General features: G+C 35.8%; 1 protein-coding gene across 2 annotated transcripts in view; it reads right to left on the bottom strand.

The window, feature by feature from the left end:
- Nucleotides 1-816: 816 nt before the first annotated feature.
- Nucleotides 817-18,465, bottom strand: part of DNAJC5B (DnaJ heat shock protein family (Hsp40) member C5 beta) — an 86,000-nt gene continuing 68,351 nt past the window's right edge. For both annotated transcript variants that reach the window (XM_025870651.2, XM_025870652.2), the window contains one exon: nt 817-2,140. In XM_025870651.2, the coding sequence (XP_025726436.1) occupies nt 2,046-2,140 (95 nt within the window). In that variant the 3' untranslated portion in view covers nt 817-2,045. The remainder of the gene's footprint in view (nt 2,141-18,465) is intronic.

The following is an 18,465-nucleotide window of genomic DNA, read 5'->3' as shown; positions in this document are numbered from 1 at the left end:
TTTCTATGTAGCTAAGGGGCATTCTGTAGATTCATTCCCTCATTCATACACATTCATGTCCTTAACATTTACCACACATCATTGTAACCAGTAATTAGCCCTTGATGGGGAACATTAATAAGAATCCCCTTATGAATTTAATTCCACCATCTGATTCTGATTCTGATTCATGCCCTGTTCCCATCTTTCGACTCTTGTACCAGCTCTCTGGACAAGCTGGGAGTAGAAGTAAAAAATTCCATGTAAGAAAAATGAGGTCTGGGAGAGAAAAAGGAACTTTGTGATTTACAGGTTGCAATTCAAAAATAGCCCTGACCTTTTTGCTTAAAAAGACTCCAGGAAGGAAATGTAGTGGCTCAAATTATTCACAGACAGGGCTATTTATCTTATGTTCCCTTCAAATGGAAAGTAGCCCTTGTTTGTTGAATACAGAGTTCCACGCACTTGCTGGTCACTGTTAGTACTAGGTATCTTCATGGGTTTTGTTGGGTAAGAGTTTATCTACATAAGAAGTCACATTATATTTGTCTGTGTATAAACATATACAAATTCATGTAAAACCACTTCGATATTTGTCAAACACTTGGCTTTGTAGAGTATTTTTACCTCAGCTAGTTCATCTTGTCTCACAGCAACTTGGAAGGTGATCAGAGCAAATAGGAAAACGGAGTCAGAGTAATTAGCCATATAATTCTCATCTCACTTGGTCACAGGGCCAGGTAGTGAGAGTTTAGATTAGAATCAGCTTTCCTAACTTTCCAACCAGGGCTTTTCATACTTGATTGTCAATTTAAAAAAATTCCAGTAACTCAAGAGTTAAAGCAGAGTTTTAATGACTTCAGAATTGTCAGAGCTGTAACACCAATTTTCACTTACAATGTGTATTTTAGGATTATTTGACTGTAATTTGGTGGTGGTGGGAATAAGGAACAAAGAAGATGGCATTTCATGCAATGTTATATAAAAACATAACAAGATCTTGAAAACTGCAATATTATATAAAGAACTAAGAAAAAACACTTTCTGTACTATTTTAGAACATGGTTTTAGGACATGGCTTTGACCATATAATGAATATAAGGATCAAACAGTAAATGCAGACATGACCTTTGAGCTTAATTGTTCAACATGCACAGAGCTGAGCATTTTCTGGTAACTGTAATTATTCCCACCAAAAATGGGGTAAATAATATGCCTTTAAATCTAAAGTTAAGCTGTAGAGTTTAGAATTCTACCTTTTACACTACATGTTTCTTTTCCTTGCTCTGTCTAATCTAGGTCAGTTGTACAAAAAATGTTTTTACTTAAAAATGGTCAACATATTTTGGGGGGCTGGTTTGGACTCAGTACGATTTTCTGGATCATTTATAAAATTTGACCAGGTTGAAATTTTGTTTTGTTTTTTTATGCCAGTCTAAAAGTACACAAAACCTGTTTCTTCCTGGTTTTACTCCTCAGTTTTCAGTAAATAACAACTTTTAATCTTTCAAAGATATACCTTAAAATTAAGTGATTTGTCTTTTTTACCTAATAATTTCTTCCTGCCTCTTGAAATATTTCTGTAGCCATATTAAATATTGGCAGGAAAAAATCTCCACACACACAAAAAATTCCTCTTACGTTTCCATGTGTATTTTGCTGATGATATTTGTGGCAGATAGGATTATTGTATTCAGTTAAATAGATGAAAAGTGGCTTCTGTTTGGAATGCTACTTTTGTCTGTAATGAATTAGATCTGGGTCACATAAAGGGCAGGCTCATGAAACCTGTCCAGCGCCACCATCTTACCTCATGCAAGGAGCATAAAACAACTCTTCAGGCTTTTATTCATCAAAATGGAATGTGTTTCATTAGGAATTCTACTCAGAGTGAGACTGCATACTGAGAAAATTATGTAGCAATCATCTTTCCCTAACCTAAAAAATAAAATACGAATGTGGAAAAGTTCACAGCATTTCACATCCCTTACCCTGCCCCACCCATGACCACCTGGTGACATGGTTTAACCAAGAAGGGGTACTGTGGACCCTCAATGGTCTCAATATTAAGAGTCTGTGCAATAACTTCGAGGTCCTTCTCTGATTAGCTGTGTTTTCTCATTTGCATTTGTAGGCTGGAGAACAACTGGAAAGTCCACATCTAAAAATAAACAAAGCAAAGCAATAAACACCCTCTGATCATGTTACATTTCCTTTAATGGGGCAAGTGGTGGATATTTTTGTTGAAATGATGATTGACAAACCAATTCATTTCATAAGATATTGAGGATGCCTGCCCTTTAAAGGATTTCAAAAGAGAGGAGACACTGTCTTTACCCTTCAGTTGAGTTCTGTCAGTTATAGAATTAGGAAACTAAAGCACTGAACCCAACTTTCAAGTTCAGGCAATTGCTTAACCTGGTGAACCTGACCTTTAGTTTTCACCATCATGTGGGGATGAGGACAGGTCCATCACATATGTCGTATAGACCCTAGTGTATATCTGTATTAAAAATGCCTCTTAAAGTTGTTCAGTGTACAATTACATATATGGCCCTGGTTGGGAGAGAGGTCAAAGCCCAGAGCTTGCTTAGATGACAGTCTAATAGGAAGCTCCCCACATAAAGCTAGTATCCAAAATGGTTATGCACTCTCTAAGTCACCATACCCCTAAATCTACAAGGAAATTTGTTAGTCTTGAGTTTTGGTGCTGAGGTAAAAGAGGAAAGAACTTCCCTACAAATATTTAATGGCAAGCCAATGAGCACACATATTGGCAGACCAAATTTAAATATCTATATTTTCTAAGAAATTGCAAGCTGATAGTTTAATTTAAAATGGTCCAGTATAAGATGTGCTCCCAAGCACCTACCAGAAGAGGATGGCCCCATCTTCAACCCAGACCTCAAAGAATCACTGAAATATTGCTAAAACACATGAACTCAAGGTAAAAATGAATAGGGGAGATAGAGTTAGAGAAATAGAGACCCTCAAAAAATAACTAAAAAATTATAAGAAACATGAACTCAGTAAAAAAACAGGGAGAGAGAGCGAGAGAGATTGAAATATTGAGAAGGAAAGAGTGAAAGATTACACACAAAAACAATGCATACTGAGAGCTAGTAGAAACAATAGAAGGCCAAATCAGACTCAGAAAGACTTCAAATCCTGCACTTTTAAGACACAGAATTAAAAAAAATTTTATGTGTTTAAGTGACCAAGTGGATTTTGAAACTAATACAAAAGAACTTGAGATCAAAATATCTGAAAATTTCAAAACCTGATGAATGTGTTTAACAGCTAAAGAGAATTAATGAAGTGGAAGACAGATCTGAGGAGGTTAATCAGAATGTCACACAGAGAAACACAAAAATAAATTGAAAGAGGCTAAAGGACATGAAGAATAGAATGATAAAGTCTAACATATCTGATAAAACTTTCATAAAGTAAAAGAAAAGTTTAGAGGCAATATTTGAAGATTTAATGGCTAAGAATTTTCTAGAAAGACACCAATCCACAGATTCAAGAACCAGACAGGATAAATTAAAGAGAAACTCATATTTAAAACATTTTAATGACTTTGAAAAACACTAAAGACAATTTTTTTTTTTTAAGAGGGAGAGGGGTGGGGGAGGAGCAGAGGGAGAGAGAGAGAATTTTAAGCAGGTTCCATGCCCAGCACAGAGCCTGATGCAGGACTCACTGTGGGGCTCCAAAGGGGGCTCTATCTTACAACTCTGAGATCATTACCTGAGCCAAAATCCATGAGCCAAAATCAACAGTTGGATGCTTAACTGACACCCCCTCAAAGACAATGGTTTTAGCAGGAATCTTATTTCTCAATAGCAAATATGGAAGCCCAAAAATTATGGAATTATAATTTTAATATGCGAAAAGAAGTTATCAACCAAAGTTTGTTTACAAACGGTCTTAGTGTTACTTTTTTTAAACCATGATAAAAAGGCATTTTCAGACAATAAAAATGGAAATTGTGCCACCAACAGATTCAGTTTAAAAGCTGTAATTCAGGCACAAAAAAAGTGTTAGTAGATGGAAAGTTTGTGCTGTAAGAAGGAATGATTAGTAAAGAAAATGGTAGGTATATGAATAAAAATAAGGGATTATTGACTATATACAGCAATAATAATAATGTAGGAGACTTAAAATTAAGATAAAACTAGAATACAAGAATAGTGTATAAATGAAAAAGGAAGTGATCAGAGTTAAAATGTTAAAAAGTTCTTGTATTGTTCAGGAGGGGGTAAAGATAAGAATTAATTCTAAACTTTGATAACAAGTATGCTTGATAAATGTTACCCTAAAAGAACAGGGCAGAGAATATAATTTCCAAACTGGAGGAGGGAAAGGAATGAAATATGAAAAAAATATTCTATCATCAAAAAGAAAAAATAAACAGAAAAAAATGTCAATTTAAAGTGATAATTAAAAAAATAAAGTAATAACTAAATATAACTAGTTATAAGTATCTAGCCCTAGTTACTCAGGTAGTCAATAATAGAGCTGGTATTCAGACCTAGGCGGTATTTCCTAAGTCTGTTCTCTTAAAAACTGTGCTATACTAGCTCTCATGAAAGAGTAAGTTAGTAGAAAAAAAATCAAAATATATCATTAATTATAATAAATAAAATGGACTTAATACCTTTTTAAAAAGAAAAATGTTCCCAAACTGAATAAATCTCACCCCCTACCATATGTTGTTTATAAAATACACATCAAAAAAAATAAGAGCAAAATAATTGAGAGTAAAAAGATGTAAACATCTTTACCACACAAACACTACTAAAAAGAAAGCTAATGTAACTATATTTTAACAAAGTAAAAGACAAGAAGCATTGATAGAGCTAAAGAGTAACTATGTAATATAATATTCAGTTCACCAAATAGCTATTAAAGTTCTAAACTTATATATGCTAATAAAATAGCCTCAAAATACATGAAGCAAAATTGATAGAATTTTATAGAAAAATAGAGAAATCCATCATCATAGTAGAAGATTTGCATGCTTCTTTCAGTAACTGATGAAGCAAACAAAAAATTCTTTAAGGATATAAAACATTTGATAAGTACAGTGTTCTGGACTAAATTGTGTCACACAAACTGCCCCCCCCGCCCCAGTTCATATGCTGAAGTTCTAACCCCCAGTACATATGCTGAAGTTCTAACCCCCAGTACCTCTAATGTGAATCATATTTGGAGAGAGCGCCTTTAAAGAGGTAATTAAGTTAAAATGAGGTCCTCAGGGTAGGCATTCATTCAATATAACTGGTGTCATTATAAGACAAGGATATTAGGACATAGATACATGGAGGGAAGACCATGTGAAGACATGAGGAGAAAATGGCCATCTACATGCCAAGAAGAGAGGCCTCAGCAGAATTCAACCCTGTCACACCTTAAACTTTGACTTCTAACCTTGAGAATTGGGAGAGAATAAATTTCTGTTGTTTAAGCCACCCTGTCTGTGGTACTTTGTTAACAGCAGCCCTAGCAAACTAGTACATATAATAAATTGGATTTATTTAATAGTCATATATGAAACAGTGAAACTAAAAAATGCAGAATGTATTATTTTGAAGCAATGTGGAACATTTATAAAAATTAAGTTCTAGGATGTAAAGCAAGCCTCAAGATATTTTGAACTATTGAGTCATGTTTTCCATAATTTCTGATCACAATGCAATTAAGTTAGACACAAACAACAATAAAGAACCTGAAAAATCCCCACAGGTTTACAAATTAAGACACATATAGGCCTAACTTATAGTTCAAAGAAAAAATTATGAAGTGGGGGAAAGATGGCAGAGGAGTAGAGGACCCTATTCCAACCAAGCCCCAGAACTGAGATGGATGTCTACCAGACCACTCTGAACACCCACGTAAGAAGATAGATCTGGATCTCCACAAACAGAATATTGCAGGTGGTTGGTTTTGAGGTATGAAGTGGGGAGCTGTGATTCCGGGCACATACCAGAGGATAAATGGAAGGGGGAGGGAGCCCAGTTATCGGGATCCTATACCTCCAGTGAGTGATAGCCTCCCATGGTGGGGACTGGGCACAGACTTGCAGACCAGTACTGATGGGGAAAGGACTTTAGGGCAGTCCTCCGGACGGAAACCCAGAGCGGCAGGGCCGCACGTGAGAACTGGGGGTGGCTGGTGGTTTTAGAAGCACAAAGGGCAGAGATGTGCCCCAACCTGGAGGCGAGGACTGGGAGCAATGCTGAGGGGCCCACAACCCAGGATGCTGCAGTTTATAGCAGCACAGACAGAAACGGAGAGAGTGTGGCCTGGAGAGCTCACTGAAGAACAGACTGTGATCTCTCCGCTCTGAGGCAGTCTTCTCTGACTCTCGGAAGAGACATGGAAAGCCGCCAGGGAAAGCCGCCAGAACAGAACAAAAGCCCCCCAAAACCGGTTTTCACTGAGCCCATCCCCCACCACAGGGGGCAGGGTAACTCTGCCCAAACAGGGTTGCCTGAGTAACAGCGTGGCAGGCCCCTCCCCAAGAAGACAGGCTGGGAAAACAAGAGGCCAGCAACCCTAAGGTCCCTAGAAAACAGGTGTGTCTTACTTGGGTTGTGGTCAATAATTTGGACTCTATACATTCCCTCAACCACCCCTCAACAGGATGACTAGGAGGAAGAACCCCCAAAATAGGAAAGACTCAGAGACTATGACTTATGCCACAGATTTACAAATGGATTCAGATATACCAAGATGTTGGAGATGGAATTCAGGCTAGCAATTATGAAGACAATAGCTAGAATGGAGAAATCAATTAATGGCAACACAAAGTCTCTAAGGGCAGAAATGAAAGCTGAATTGGCAGAATTTAAAAATGCTATCAATGAGATCCAATCTAATCTAGATAATCTAACAGCTAGGGCAAGCGAGGCAGAAGAACGAATTAGTGACCTAGAAGACCAATTAATAGACAAAAAGGGAAAAGAGGAGGCCAGGGAAAAACAACTCAGAACCACAGAACACTCATGAAAGAAATTGAGGAAGACACAAAAAGATGGAAAAACATTCCATGCTCATGGATTGGAAGAATAAACATTGTTAAAATGTCTATGCTACCCAGAGCAATCTATACTTTTAATGCCATCCCAATCAAAATTCCAATGACATTTTTCAAAGTGCTGGAACAAACAATCCTAAAATTTGTATGGAATCAGAAAAGACCCCGAATCACCAAGGAAATGTTGAAAAAGAAAAACAAAGCTGGGGGCATCACGTTGCCTGATTTCAAGCTATATTACAAAGCAGTGATCACCAAAACAGCATGGTAATGGCACAAAAACAGACATATAGACCAATGGAACAGAATAGAGAGCCCAGATATGGACCCTCAACTCTATGGTCAAATAATCTTTGACAAAGCAGGAAAAAACATGCAATGGAAAAAAGACAGTCTCTTCAATAAATGGTGCTGGGAAAATTGGACAGCCACATGCAGAAGAATGAAACTTGACCATTCTCTAACACGATACACAAAGATAAACTCAAAATGGATGAAACACCTCAAGGTGAGACAGGAATCCATCAAAATCCTAGAGGAGAACATAGGCAGTAACCTCTTTGACATCGCCCACAGCAACTTTTTCAAGATACATCTCCAAAAGGCTGGTGAAACAAAAGCAAAAATGAACTTCTGGGACTTCATCAAGGAAACAGTCAACAAAACAAAGAGGCAACCAACAGAATGGGAGAAGATATTTGCAAATGACACTACAGATAAAGGACTGGTATCCAAGATCTATAAAGAACTTCTCAAACTCAACACCCAAAAAACAAATAATCAAGTCAAAAAATGAACAGAAGACATGAACAGACACTTCACTAAAGAAGACATACAAATGGCTAACAGACACATGAAAAAAATGTTCATCATCATTAGTCATCAGGGAAATTCAAATCAAAACCACATTGAGATACCACCTTACACCAGTTAGAATGGCAAAAATGGACAAGGCAAGAAACAACAAATGTTGGAGAGGTTGTGGAGAAAGGGGAACCCTCTTACACTGTTGGGGGGAATGCAAGTTGGTACAGCCACTTTGGAAAACAGTGTGGAGGTGCCTCAAAAAATTAAAAATAGAGCTACCCTATGACCCAGAAATTGCACTACTGGATATTTACCCCAAAGACACAGATGTAGTGAAAAGAAGGGCCATATGCACCCCAATGTTCATAGCAGCAATGTCCACAATAGCCAAACTGTGGAAAGAGCTGAGATGCCCTTCAACAGATGAATGGATAAAGAAGATGTGGTCCATATATACAATGGAATATTACTCAGCCATCAGAAAGGATGAATACCCAACTTTTACATCAACATGGATGAGACTGGAGGAGATTACGCTAAGTGAAATAAGTCAAGCAGAGAAAGTCAATTATCATATGGTTTCACTTATTTGTGGAACATAAGGAATAGCATGGAGGACATTAGGAGAAGGAAGGGAAAAATGAAGGGGGGAAATCAGAGGGAGAGATGAACCACGAGAGACTATGGACTCCGAGAAACAAACTGAGGGTTCTAGAGGGGAGGGGGGTGGGGGGATGGGTTAGCCTGGTGATGGGTATTAAAGAGGGCACGTACTGCATGGAGCACTGGGTGTTGTATGAAAACGATGAATCGTGGATCACTGCATCGAAAACTCGTAACGTATGGTGACTAACATAACATAATAAAATAAAATTTTAAAAAAAGAGAGAGACATCCCCCCAAAAAGAAAAAAAATTATAACGGAAATTAGAAAATATTTAGAACTCAGATTATAAGAACCATATAAAAACGTGTGTGTGACACTAAAATGGTACTTATAGGAAAATTTATAGCCTTAAATGCTTAATATCACAAAAGAAGAAGCACTAAAAATTAAATATAGAAATTAAGAAGTTAGAAAATTAGCAATAAGTTAAGAGAAATAAAGAATAAAAATTAAAAAGAAACAAATATACAAGAGAATCAAACCCAAAACTTATTTTTTTGAGAAGACCAATTAAATTTTCAAATATCTGGTAGAATGGCTAAAAAAAAAAGAAATAACCAATATAAGGAATGAAAAATGTGACAGTAGTACAGATCTTATAGATGCCTGAAAGGTAATAAGAGGAAATTGTTAAAAAACTAGTTTTTTAATAAAGATAGCAAATCTAAATGGCCTATAAACATCAATACATTGAATCAATAATTTAAAATTTGTACAATTGCACATTAGCCCATAAAGTCCTACAAAATCCTGTAGAAGGAAATAAATCCAATAATACATAAACTCTTTAAGAAAAGTTTAAAAAGAAGGAATAGTTTCTAATTCATTTCATGAGGCATAATCTTGGTATAGAACCCTATAAGGAAAGTTTGAGAAAGGAAAATTGTAGACCAACCTCAATCATTAACATAGATACAAACATCTAAAACAAAATATCAGCAAACCCATTTCATCAAAAAATAAAATAGTTAATACATTATGACTGCATTGGGTTTAATCTCAGAATACAAGATTATCTTAACTCTGGAAAAACAATTTATATAGTTCTTCGTATTAACAGATTAAGGGAGAAAAATCATGACCATCTCAATTGGTGAAGAAAAAATATTTGATAAAATTTCACACTCATGATAAAGTTCTAACAAAAAAGGAATAGAAGACTATTTTCTTAACCTGCTCAAAAACCTACAGCAAGCCTCATAATTAGGATCCAATTTTGAAAGCATTTTCTCTTCAACATTTTACTGGTAGTCTCAGCAAATACAGAAAGGCAAGAAAGAAGAAAGGGACTCCTGGGTGGCTCAGTTGGTTAAGCACCCTTTAACCTGGGTTAAAGGTCATGATCCCAGTGTCCTGGGACTGAATCCTCACTGGGCTCTTTGCTCAGTGGGGAGCCTGCTTCTCCCTCTGCCTGCCACTCCCCCTGCTTGTGTGCATTCTCTGCCTTTCTCTCTGACAAATAAAGTCTTTAAAAAGAAAGAAGGAAAAAAAAAATCATAAGGATGGGAAGGAAGAATCAAAACTATTACTATTCACAAATGATAGAAGGAGTTATATAGAAACCCTGAAGAATTTACAGATAAATAATCGGAAATAGAGAGTTTAGCTAGTTTCTTTAATTCAAAATCAATGTTTAAAAAAGTACATTTCTATGTACTGAAAAACAAGTAGAAAACTAATATTATTTATTTATAACTATATAAAAATGGATATCCAGGAATAAATGTAACCAAAGATATATAAGATCTATCTTTAGCAAAAGCCAGTAAAGAAGACCTAAGTAAATGAAAGGATATATCATGTCACATGTTGGAAGACACATTTTTTTAAATGTCAGTACCATGTAACTGATCTACAGAGTCACTGCAATTCTAAACAAGATCTCAAAGCTTTTATTTAAATCCCTTTTGTTTAAAAACTTGACAAAGGTGATTCTAAAATTTATATGGAAAAGCAAAAGTCCAAGGATATATAAGGCTCCCCTGAAAAACAGGGCAGGAAGACTTGCCTAAAGAGTACTAGGAATTTTTTATAAGTGGGCCTGGTGTTGCATACAGAGACAAAATCAGCAGCGAACCAGAAAAGAAAGCCCAGAAACTCCTCTATCCATCTATTGAATCTTAAGGTATGCTAAAACCAAGATTAGAAATCACTGTGCTGTGACAATTGGCTTTCTATATGGAAAAGAAATGAAATTGGAACCATGCATCATACCACATGTAAAAATCAATCCAGATGATTAAACATGTAAATGTGAAAAGCAAAACTATAAACCTTGAGAGGACCATATAGAACAACACTTTTATATCCTTGGGATAGGGAAAGATTTCTTAAAACACAAAAATCACTGAACATAAAGGCGACGATTGACATTTTATTACATTAAAACTCAGAACTTTGGTGTATCATAAAACACCATAGAGTGAAAAACACTAAGATAAAAATTGGGAGAATAAATTTAAAAAATATATAACTAAGAGTTAAACCTGAATATAAAAAATCAGTTAGCGGCACCTGGGTGGCTCAGTTAGTTAAGCGACTGCCTTCGGCTTGGGTCATGATCCCAGAGTCCTGGGATTGAGCCCTGCATCGAGCCCCACATTAAGCACCACATCGGGCTCCCTGCTCCTCTGGGAGCCTGCTTCTCTTCCTCCCTCTGCTGCTCCCCCTGCTTGTGCTCTCTCTCTCTCTCTCTGTGTCAAATAAATAAAATCTTTAAAAACAATCAGAAAAAGATAGATGATATAATAAAAACCTGCAAAATATTTGAATTGGCAATTCATAGAAGGAGAAACTCAAATGAATAATGAATAAGCATATGAAAAGATGTTCAACTTTATTAGTAATCAAGGAGACAAAAATTAGAACCACAGTGGTATACCATTTCCCACCTACCAGTGTGGCACACAATTAGTCTGGTGATGTCAAGGATATGGAGCAACAGGAGCAACTCTTATTATCTGTTAGTAGGAATGGATATTAGTGCAACAATTTTACAGAACAACTTGGCATCGTCTAATAAGGTATACTTGTACAAATGCTTTGACTAAGGTATTCACTCCTAGCACTTACGTACCAGAAGACACGTACACAAACATTCATAGCAGCATTGTTTGTAATGGCAAAAAAGTAGAAACTACTCAAATATGTGTCAGCAGTAGAATAGATAAATAAATTTATGGTATGTTCTCACAGAAGATTATTATACAGAAGTGAAAGTGAATGAAGGCAGTCATAATGTGAATGGATCTCAGAAATATGATGTTGAGTGAAAAAAGCAAGTTGGAGGATAAATGCGGAGTCCATTCACTTAAATTTCAAAAACATGCAAAACCAAGCAATGTACTCGTTAGGAATGTAAATATATATAGTTAATATTAAAAAGGATAGTAAGGAAATGATTACATTATAATAGCCAGGACATGGATGGAGACAACCTAAGTATTTATCAATGTTTGAATGGATAAAAAAAAAAAAGTATGCGTGTATGCTTGCACACATGAACATGTGATGGAATATTATTCTGCCATAAAAAAGAAAGAAATCTTGCCATTTGTAACAACATGGATGGAACTTGAGTACATTAAACTAAGTGAAATTAAGTTAGAGAAAGACAAATACTCTATGATTTCACTTATATGTGGATTTAAAAAAAGCTTATAGAAAAAGAGATCAGATTTGTGGTTACCAGAGGTGTGAGTAGTTAAAAGGTACAAATTTGCAGTTTTAAGATACAATTTCTGGGGATGTAATGTACAACATGATGACTATAGTTAATACTGCTGTATGGTATATTTGAAAGTTGTTAAGAGAGTAAATCCTAAAAGTTCTCATCACAGGGAAACCTTTTTTCCCTTTTTTTTTTTGTATCTATATGAGAAGATGGCTGTTACCTAAACAATTGTGGCAATCATTTCATAAATATATATAAGTCAAGTCATTATGCTGTACACTTTAAACAGCACTGTATGTCAAATATCTCAATAAAACTGAAGGGAAAAATGATTACAAATGATTTAAGATAGCAGAGGGAAAAGTTAGCAAAGAACTGAAAAGGTAATGGCAATATTCTTTTTATGAAAAGTATAAAGTCAAGTCATATAGCTGTATGTATTTAATATTTAATGAAAGCAATAACAGATTAAGGAATTAAGTGAATTACCCCCAAAATCTCAACCAGTAACCTATCGAGTTAGGGCTTGAAATAGAATTGTCTGACTCCAAAACCCTCGGTTGTGGCCACTAGCAGTATCTGCTCTCAAAGTAGCTGGCATAAGACGCTGATAATCAACTTTCCTATCTCCCCTCACTTTGTGAATTTGATGCCTCGCTTAGGCCCGTAGTATCTTCCACTCCCTACCATGGGTGAATTTGTGGAGAACAAAAAAACCTTCTCCTTTTATGAAGGAAGGGTATTTAGTTTCTTTCTCTAGTCAAATCTTGGTCTACCCTTCTCTACAATGTGTATTTTTTAAGTGACATAAGATTCACATAAAATTAATCATTTTAAAGTGAACAATTTAGTATAATTCACCACTTTTATCTAGTTTCAAAACATTTTTCCAAAAGGAGACTCAGGACCCGTTAGTCCTCCCTTCCCTAGGCCCTAGCAAACATCAGTCTACTTTCTGCCTCAATAGATTTATCTGTTCTTGTTATTTCATATAAATTGTTTCATGCAATAATTGTTCCTTTGTGTTTGGCTTCTTTCACTCAGCATAATGTTTCCAGGTGCATCCACATTGTAGCATGGTTCAGTATTTCATTACTTTTTATGGGTGGATAAAATTTCACCTCTCTACTTTTTTGTAATTTTCTCCTCAGAGCCTCCTGGGTTATAGCTGGATTATAGCTATATAGTATATATATATATATATATATATATATATATGTTGGATTATACCCTTTCACATTTCCCCCTTTATTTAGCTAAATCTTACTGCTGCTGCTCTTTTTTTTTTTTTAAACAAACTGCCCAGGATTCTAGCTGCTTTTCCTCTATCATATTTCACTTTGATGGTATGAGCCCTTGTCTGAACATACCCCATTTTGGGTTATTTGCAAATATGATCTATGCACAACTTCTGCTACATTCAATTCCTTGATAAAACTATTCAGTAGAAAAGCCCAATATTACCATAACTGCTTTGTCTGGTATGAGAAGATCATTTGCCATCTTATCCATACATTGTAGGGAGATATTGTGCCAAATGTTTTGCTGGTATCAAGATTCATCCATTTTAGGGTTCTCTATCTCCATAATCTCCTCCCCCTTAACTCCTCATTCTTTATGTCTTCAGCTTTAAATGTCACTTCCTCAGGGAAGCTGTCTTTACCTGCATCCTTGGTTTGCTTTGCCAGGGTGTTCAGAGATAACTGGTTCCTATTTATGCTCTTGCTTCCGTTTCTTGTTACACTATCTCACAAGTCAGCCCCCCTAGTGGTTATTATCACAGCCCCTGTGCCTCTTCTTTGGTGTGTTTATTATATTTTTAAATTAACTAGCTCTTTGTGTCATTATTTGACATTTGTCACCCCATGTCCTCTGCTAGATCATAAAATCCATATATCCAAGATGTATTTCTTTCTAGCTCCTACTGCAGTGTCTAACAAATATTAAGTATGCAATAAATGTTTGCTGTGGAAAAACTATCTTAATAAACCTGTCCAGTAAATTTGCTCACTGAACCGTGGTAGCCAAAAATTGAAGAAACTTTGGATCCACTTTGAGCCGCTTTTGGGGTAGCATTCTGAGCAGACTCACTCATTCTGGTCTCCTGGCCAGAGCCTTGGTGAGCTTACTTGATATAGTCATATAAAGAAGAAGCAAAGGACTTCGGATTAGTTAGTTGCAAGAATTTATTTCCATGAATTAATTTTAAAAATGGGTTCCTTTTGGTTGGGGGGAAGGAGGTAGGAAGGAGATTGAATAGGGGTTGGTGAGACAAGGGAAGGTGAATTTAATCACTTCCTTGTGCCCTTTTCCTGGGCAGCAATGTGTGATGAATGCTAAAGAGCAAATGTAATAAATGTCTCAATATCTTGGCTGAGAACAAGAGTCTAATTACAAGCCATATGGCTTCTTCAATTCAGTGGCTGTGAATTTATTTGGGTTTTATCCAGTGAGTATCAAGAGCAGTTAAGCAATCAATAGATTTTTCTATCACTGAATTTCATATTTTTAGATCCAAGGTCAACACTCTAAATTCTTCTCTTTAGATATCTTATTCCCTCTCCTTCCAAAAAAGGGGGAAATCATGATTGCACAAAAAAATCTTTAGGATTTAACTGGGAGTTTTCAGTCTTTGTTTTGCCAGGATGTTTAGAGATAACTGGTTCTCATTTATGCTCTTGCTTCTGTATCTTGTTTCTCTCTCTCTCTCTCTCTCTCTCTCTCTCTCCCCACACACACACACACACGTAGACACAGAGTTCCAGGAAACAGGGTACCTCAAGATGGCCTACAAAGTTCTCTTGGCTAGTAGTATTCTGATTTCGTTGTGGTCTTCAGCCAACAGAGGAGTATGGGGTCTAAATGAGATTGTTTTAAATATACCACTAAAAAATTCATAAAGTGGAACTTCTAATTTGTGAACCTCTGAAAGGAAGGGAAATCACCTGGTGCCCATTACCTTTACCTTTCAAGTTTCAAATTTTCCAAGATAAAAAAAAGGGGGTGATGGTCTTCCCCTAGACACTTTCTTTCTTCTATTTGATCCTGATTGATTCATAAGAATAATAGCATTTCCCTGTGTTCCTAGGATCCCACTGGGAGTATATCTTTATTTTGAGAAAGAAATGGATATCCATTTATAAGTTCTATAGTTTCCAGCAAATATTGAAGATGCCACTGAACTTTTCCCCTTTATTTCCTAAGGGTGGAAGCTGAATTATACCCTTTCACATAGTTGAAAGAAATACAAATACTAAAGCCAATCTTTCCTTTCTACTATTCTAAATTCTACCCTATACCACTATTCTCAAACAGAAACTGGTACTATTTTACAGCATCAGAAGTTATCTTAGGCTTTCGCCAGTGTTGAGGAGTATGCATGTTTGAAATATGCACTTAATAAAAAAATCCAAGAAAAATTATATACTTTAGATATAAAACTAAAATTATTAAATATCTCAAGGTAGGTGAAAAACATTTCTTTTTTTTTAAAAAGTCAGTTGGTTAAAAAAGAGTTTGATATTTTAAATTTGGATTTTCATAAATTAAGAGATTTGTACAATGTTCTATAATGTGTCCTTAAAAGCAAAGTTTGAGGTGTTTAGTCACTGAATTCAAGTCAGAAATATATTCCTCTAGCTAGTTCCTGTTCTTTCTTCTTCTTTGTTAGTCTAGTTAGGCATAAGGAGGCAATAAGTATTAAGCAGCTATAACTTTTATTCTGGAGAGAGGATAGTCTCATATTAGTTTTGTTATACTTTTTATCTTGGAATTTCTGGAAATTAAAATCAGAGTAATATAATAAATGCTAACCATACTTTTTTGAAAATTAATACTCACATATGAAAAATAAATTTTCGGGGTGCCTGGGTGGCTCAGTCGTTAAGCGTCTGCCTTCAGCTCAGGTCATGATCCCAGGGTCCTGGGATTGAGCCCCACATTGGGCTCTCTACTCGTGGGAAGCCTGCTTCTCCCTCTCCCCCTCCCCCACTTGTGTTCCCTCTCCCGCTGTGTCTTTCTCTGCCAAATAAATAAATAAAATCTTAAAAAAAATAGAAAAAGAAATTTTCAGTTGTAATCTTCATATACTGGCCAAGTCTCTAAGCACAGTATAATCTGTAGCATAGCATTTAGATTGATAATTAATATAAAACTCTTGCTCCACCTACTTCTCCCCACTGCACCTTATCATCTCAGTTAGCTTCAGTCTTCCCTAACAGTAGGGCATTATGCTCTGGAGGAATTTTGTTCTATTCCTTACCAGTGAGTATCAAGCTTGAAATAAGGATTTATAGTCCATACAGGGAAATATTTCAGCAGTACTGGCTACATAACTACAAAACCCAGTGCAAAATGAAAATGTGGTATAGCTGATTCAAAAGCTAAGAATTTGAAGATGGTTGCAGCAGAGTAATAAACCAAGTGTTGGAAATCCTAGTCAGTGCAATAAAGCAAGAAAAAGAAATAAAAGTCATGCAGATTGGAATGGAAGAAATAAGACCATTTCTATTTGCAGATAACATAATTGTCATCATAGAAAATCCCAAAGAATTCACACACAACAATACAAATTAGTAAGTGAGCTTAACAGGAACACAGGATATAAAGTCAATACACAAAAATTAATGTAAATACTTGTGATGAACACTTGGAAACCCAAGTTAAAAACCAGTGCCATTTACAATAGCTTTCCCCAAAATGAAATACTTAGGTACTCATTTAACGTACCATCTCTGTATGCTGAAACTACACTACACTCATAAAAGAAATCAAATGAGACCTATATAAGTAGAGACACATACTGTGTTGGGGGATTGAAAGATTCAACATAGTAATAGAGATTTAAATTTTTCCCAAATTGATATACAAATTTAATGCAATTCTAATTTTAAAAATTGGTATTTTTCTGTAGATTTAGACAACCTAATATTAAAATTTATATGGAAAGGCAAAGAAACTAGAATCGCCAAAACAGTTTTGAAAAAGAATGAAGTTGGAGGAATCACATTAGCTGAATTTAAGACATACTTTAAAGTTGCAGAAAGGAAGGCTGTATTATTGGTGAAGGGATAGATACATAGATCAATGGAACAGAATAGAGTCCATAAATAAACATACAGAAATATGGCCAACTGATTTTTGACAGGAGCAAAGACAACTCAATGGAGAAAGGATAATCTTTTCAACAAATGGTGTTGGAACAATTAAACTCCATGTGCCTCCCCCCAAAAAAGGAAGATGACCTAAGTCTCACACCATAAACAAAAATGAACTCAAAATGGGTCATAGATCTAAATGTTAGACATAAAACTATAACACTTATAGAAAACATTGGAGAAAATCTTCATGACTCAGGGTTAGGCTAAAAGTTCTTAGACATGACATTAAAAGCATAATCCACTTAAAAATTTGACACCTTTTTCATCAAAATTTTTGCCCTGCAAAGAAGCAGCAAAAAATATATATAGATATGATACCGGTTTTGTAAAATGAAACCCCATAAATATTTACACAAAAAATTTTAGAAGTGTTTTTATCCTTGGGGAACTAGTACCAGAAGGTTGGTGTAAACCTGTTTTTGACTCTGTATCCTTCTTTGGTTGTTGAATTTTTATGAATATCTCTTACTTTCATACAAGGTCCCAAATCTCCCCACCCTTAGCAGCTTTCAAATGAGGTTAGGCAGCAGTCTGCTAGAAAAGTTGTGGGGAGGTGAGGGTTGACTACTCAGATCTCTTCCAACTCTAAAATCCTAGGATTGTATGATTAGATTCAATGTAAGATAATTAAAAATTCCCTAAGTGAGAAAATGTTTAGCATATTTTATTTAATTTCAGAATTATTGAAAAAAAAATCTTAAAGCCCCAGGGCTCACCAGTGCTTCCAACGGACTCAAATCTTGATAGATGATTCTTATCATTTGTCAGGAGTAGCTTGATATCTAAATGATTAGTAGCCCCTTTCTAGTATATTTTCTGTTTTCTTAAAATTTATTTGAGAGAGAGAGAGAGAGTGTGTGTGCATGAGCAGGTGGAGGGGCAGAGGGAGAGGGAGAGAATCTCAAGCAGACTCCCTACTGAGGCCCGAATTGGGGTTCAGTCTCAGGACCCTGAGATCATGACCTGAGCGGAAACCAAGAGTCAGATGCTTAACCGGCTGAACCACCCAGGCACCCCTCAAGTGTATTTTCTTAAACAACTTTAAGAGGGTCCCCTTCTTTTGTAAAACAGAAGAGACTGCATTCCATTTATTGGATCACAGTCCAGAAAGCATAGTCTTCACATGGGATCTTCTTTT

This window comes from Callorhinus ursinus, unplaced genomic scaffold (genome assembly GCF_003265705.2).
Source record: "Callorhinus ursinus isolate GAN/ISIS: 27379988/994484 unplaced genomic scaffold, GSC_fseal_2.0 scaffold5, whole genome shotgun sequence".
Classification (NCBI taxonomy): domain Eukaryota; kingdom Metazoa; phylum Chordata; class Mammalia; order Carnivora; family Otariidae; genus Callorhinus; species Callorhinus ursinus.
Note: the sequence above shows the minus strand (reverse complement) of the source record. Positions and strands in the feature narration are given on the sequence as shown.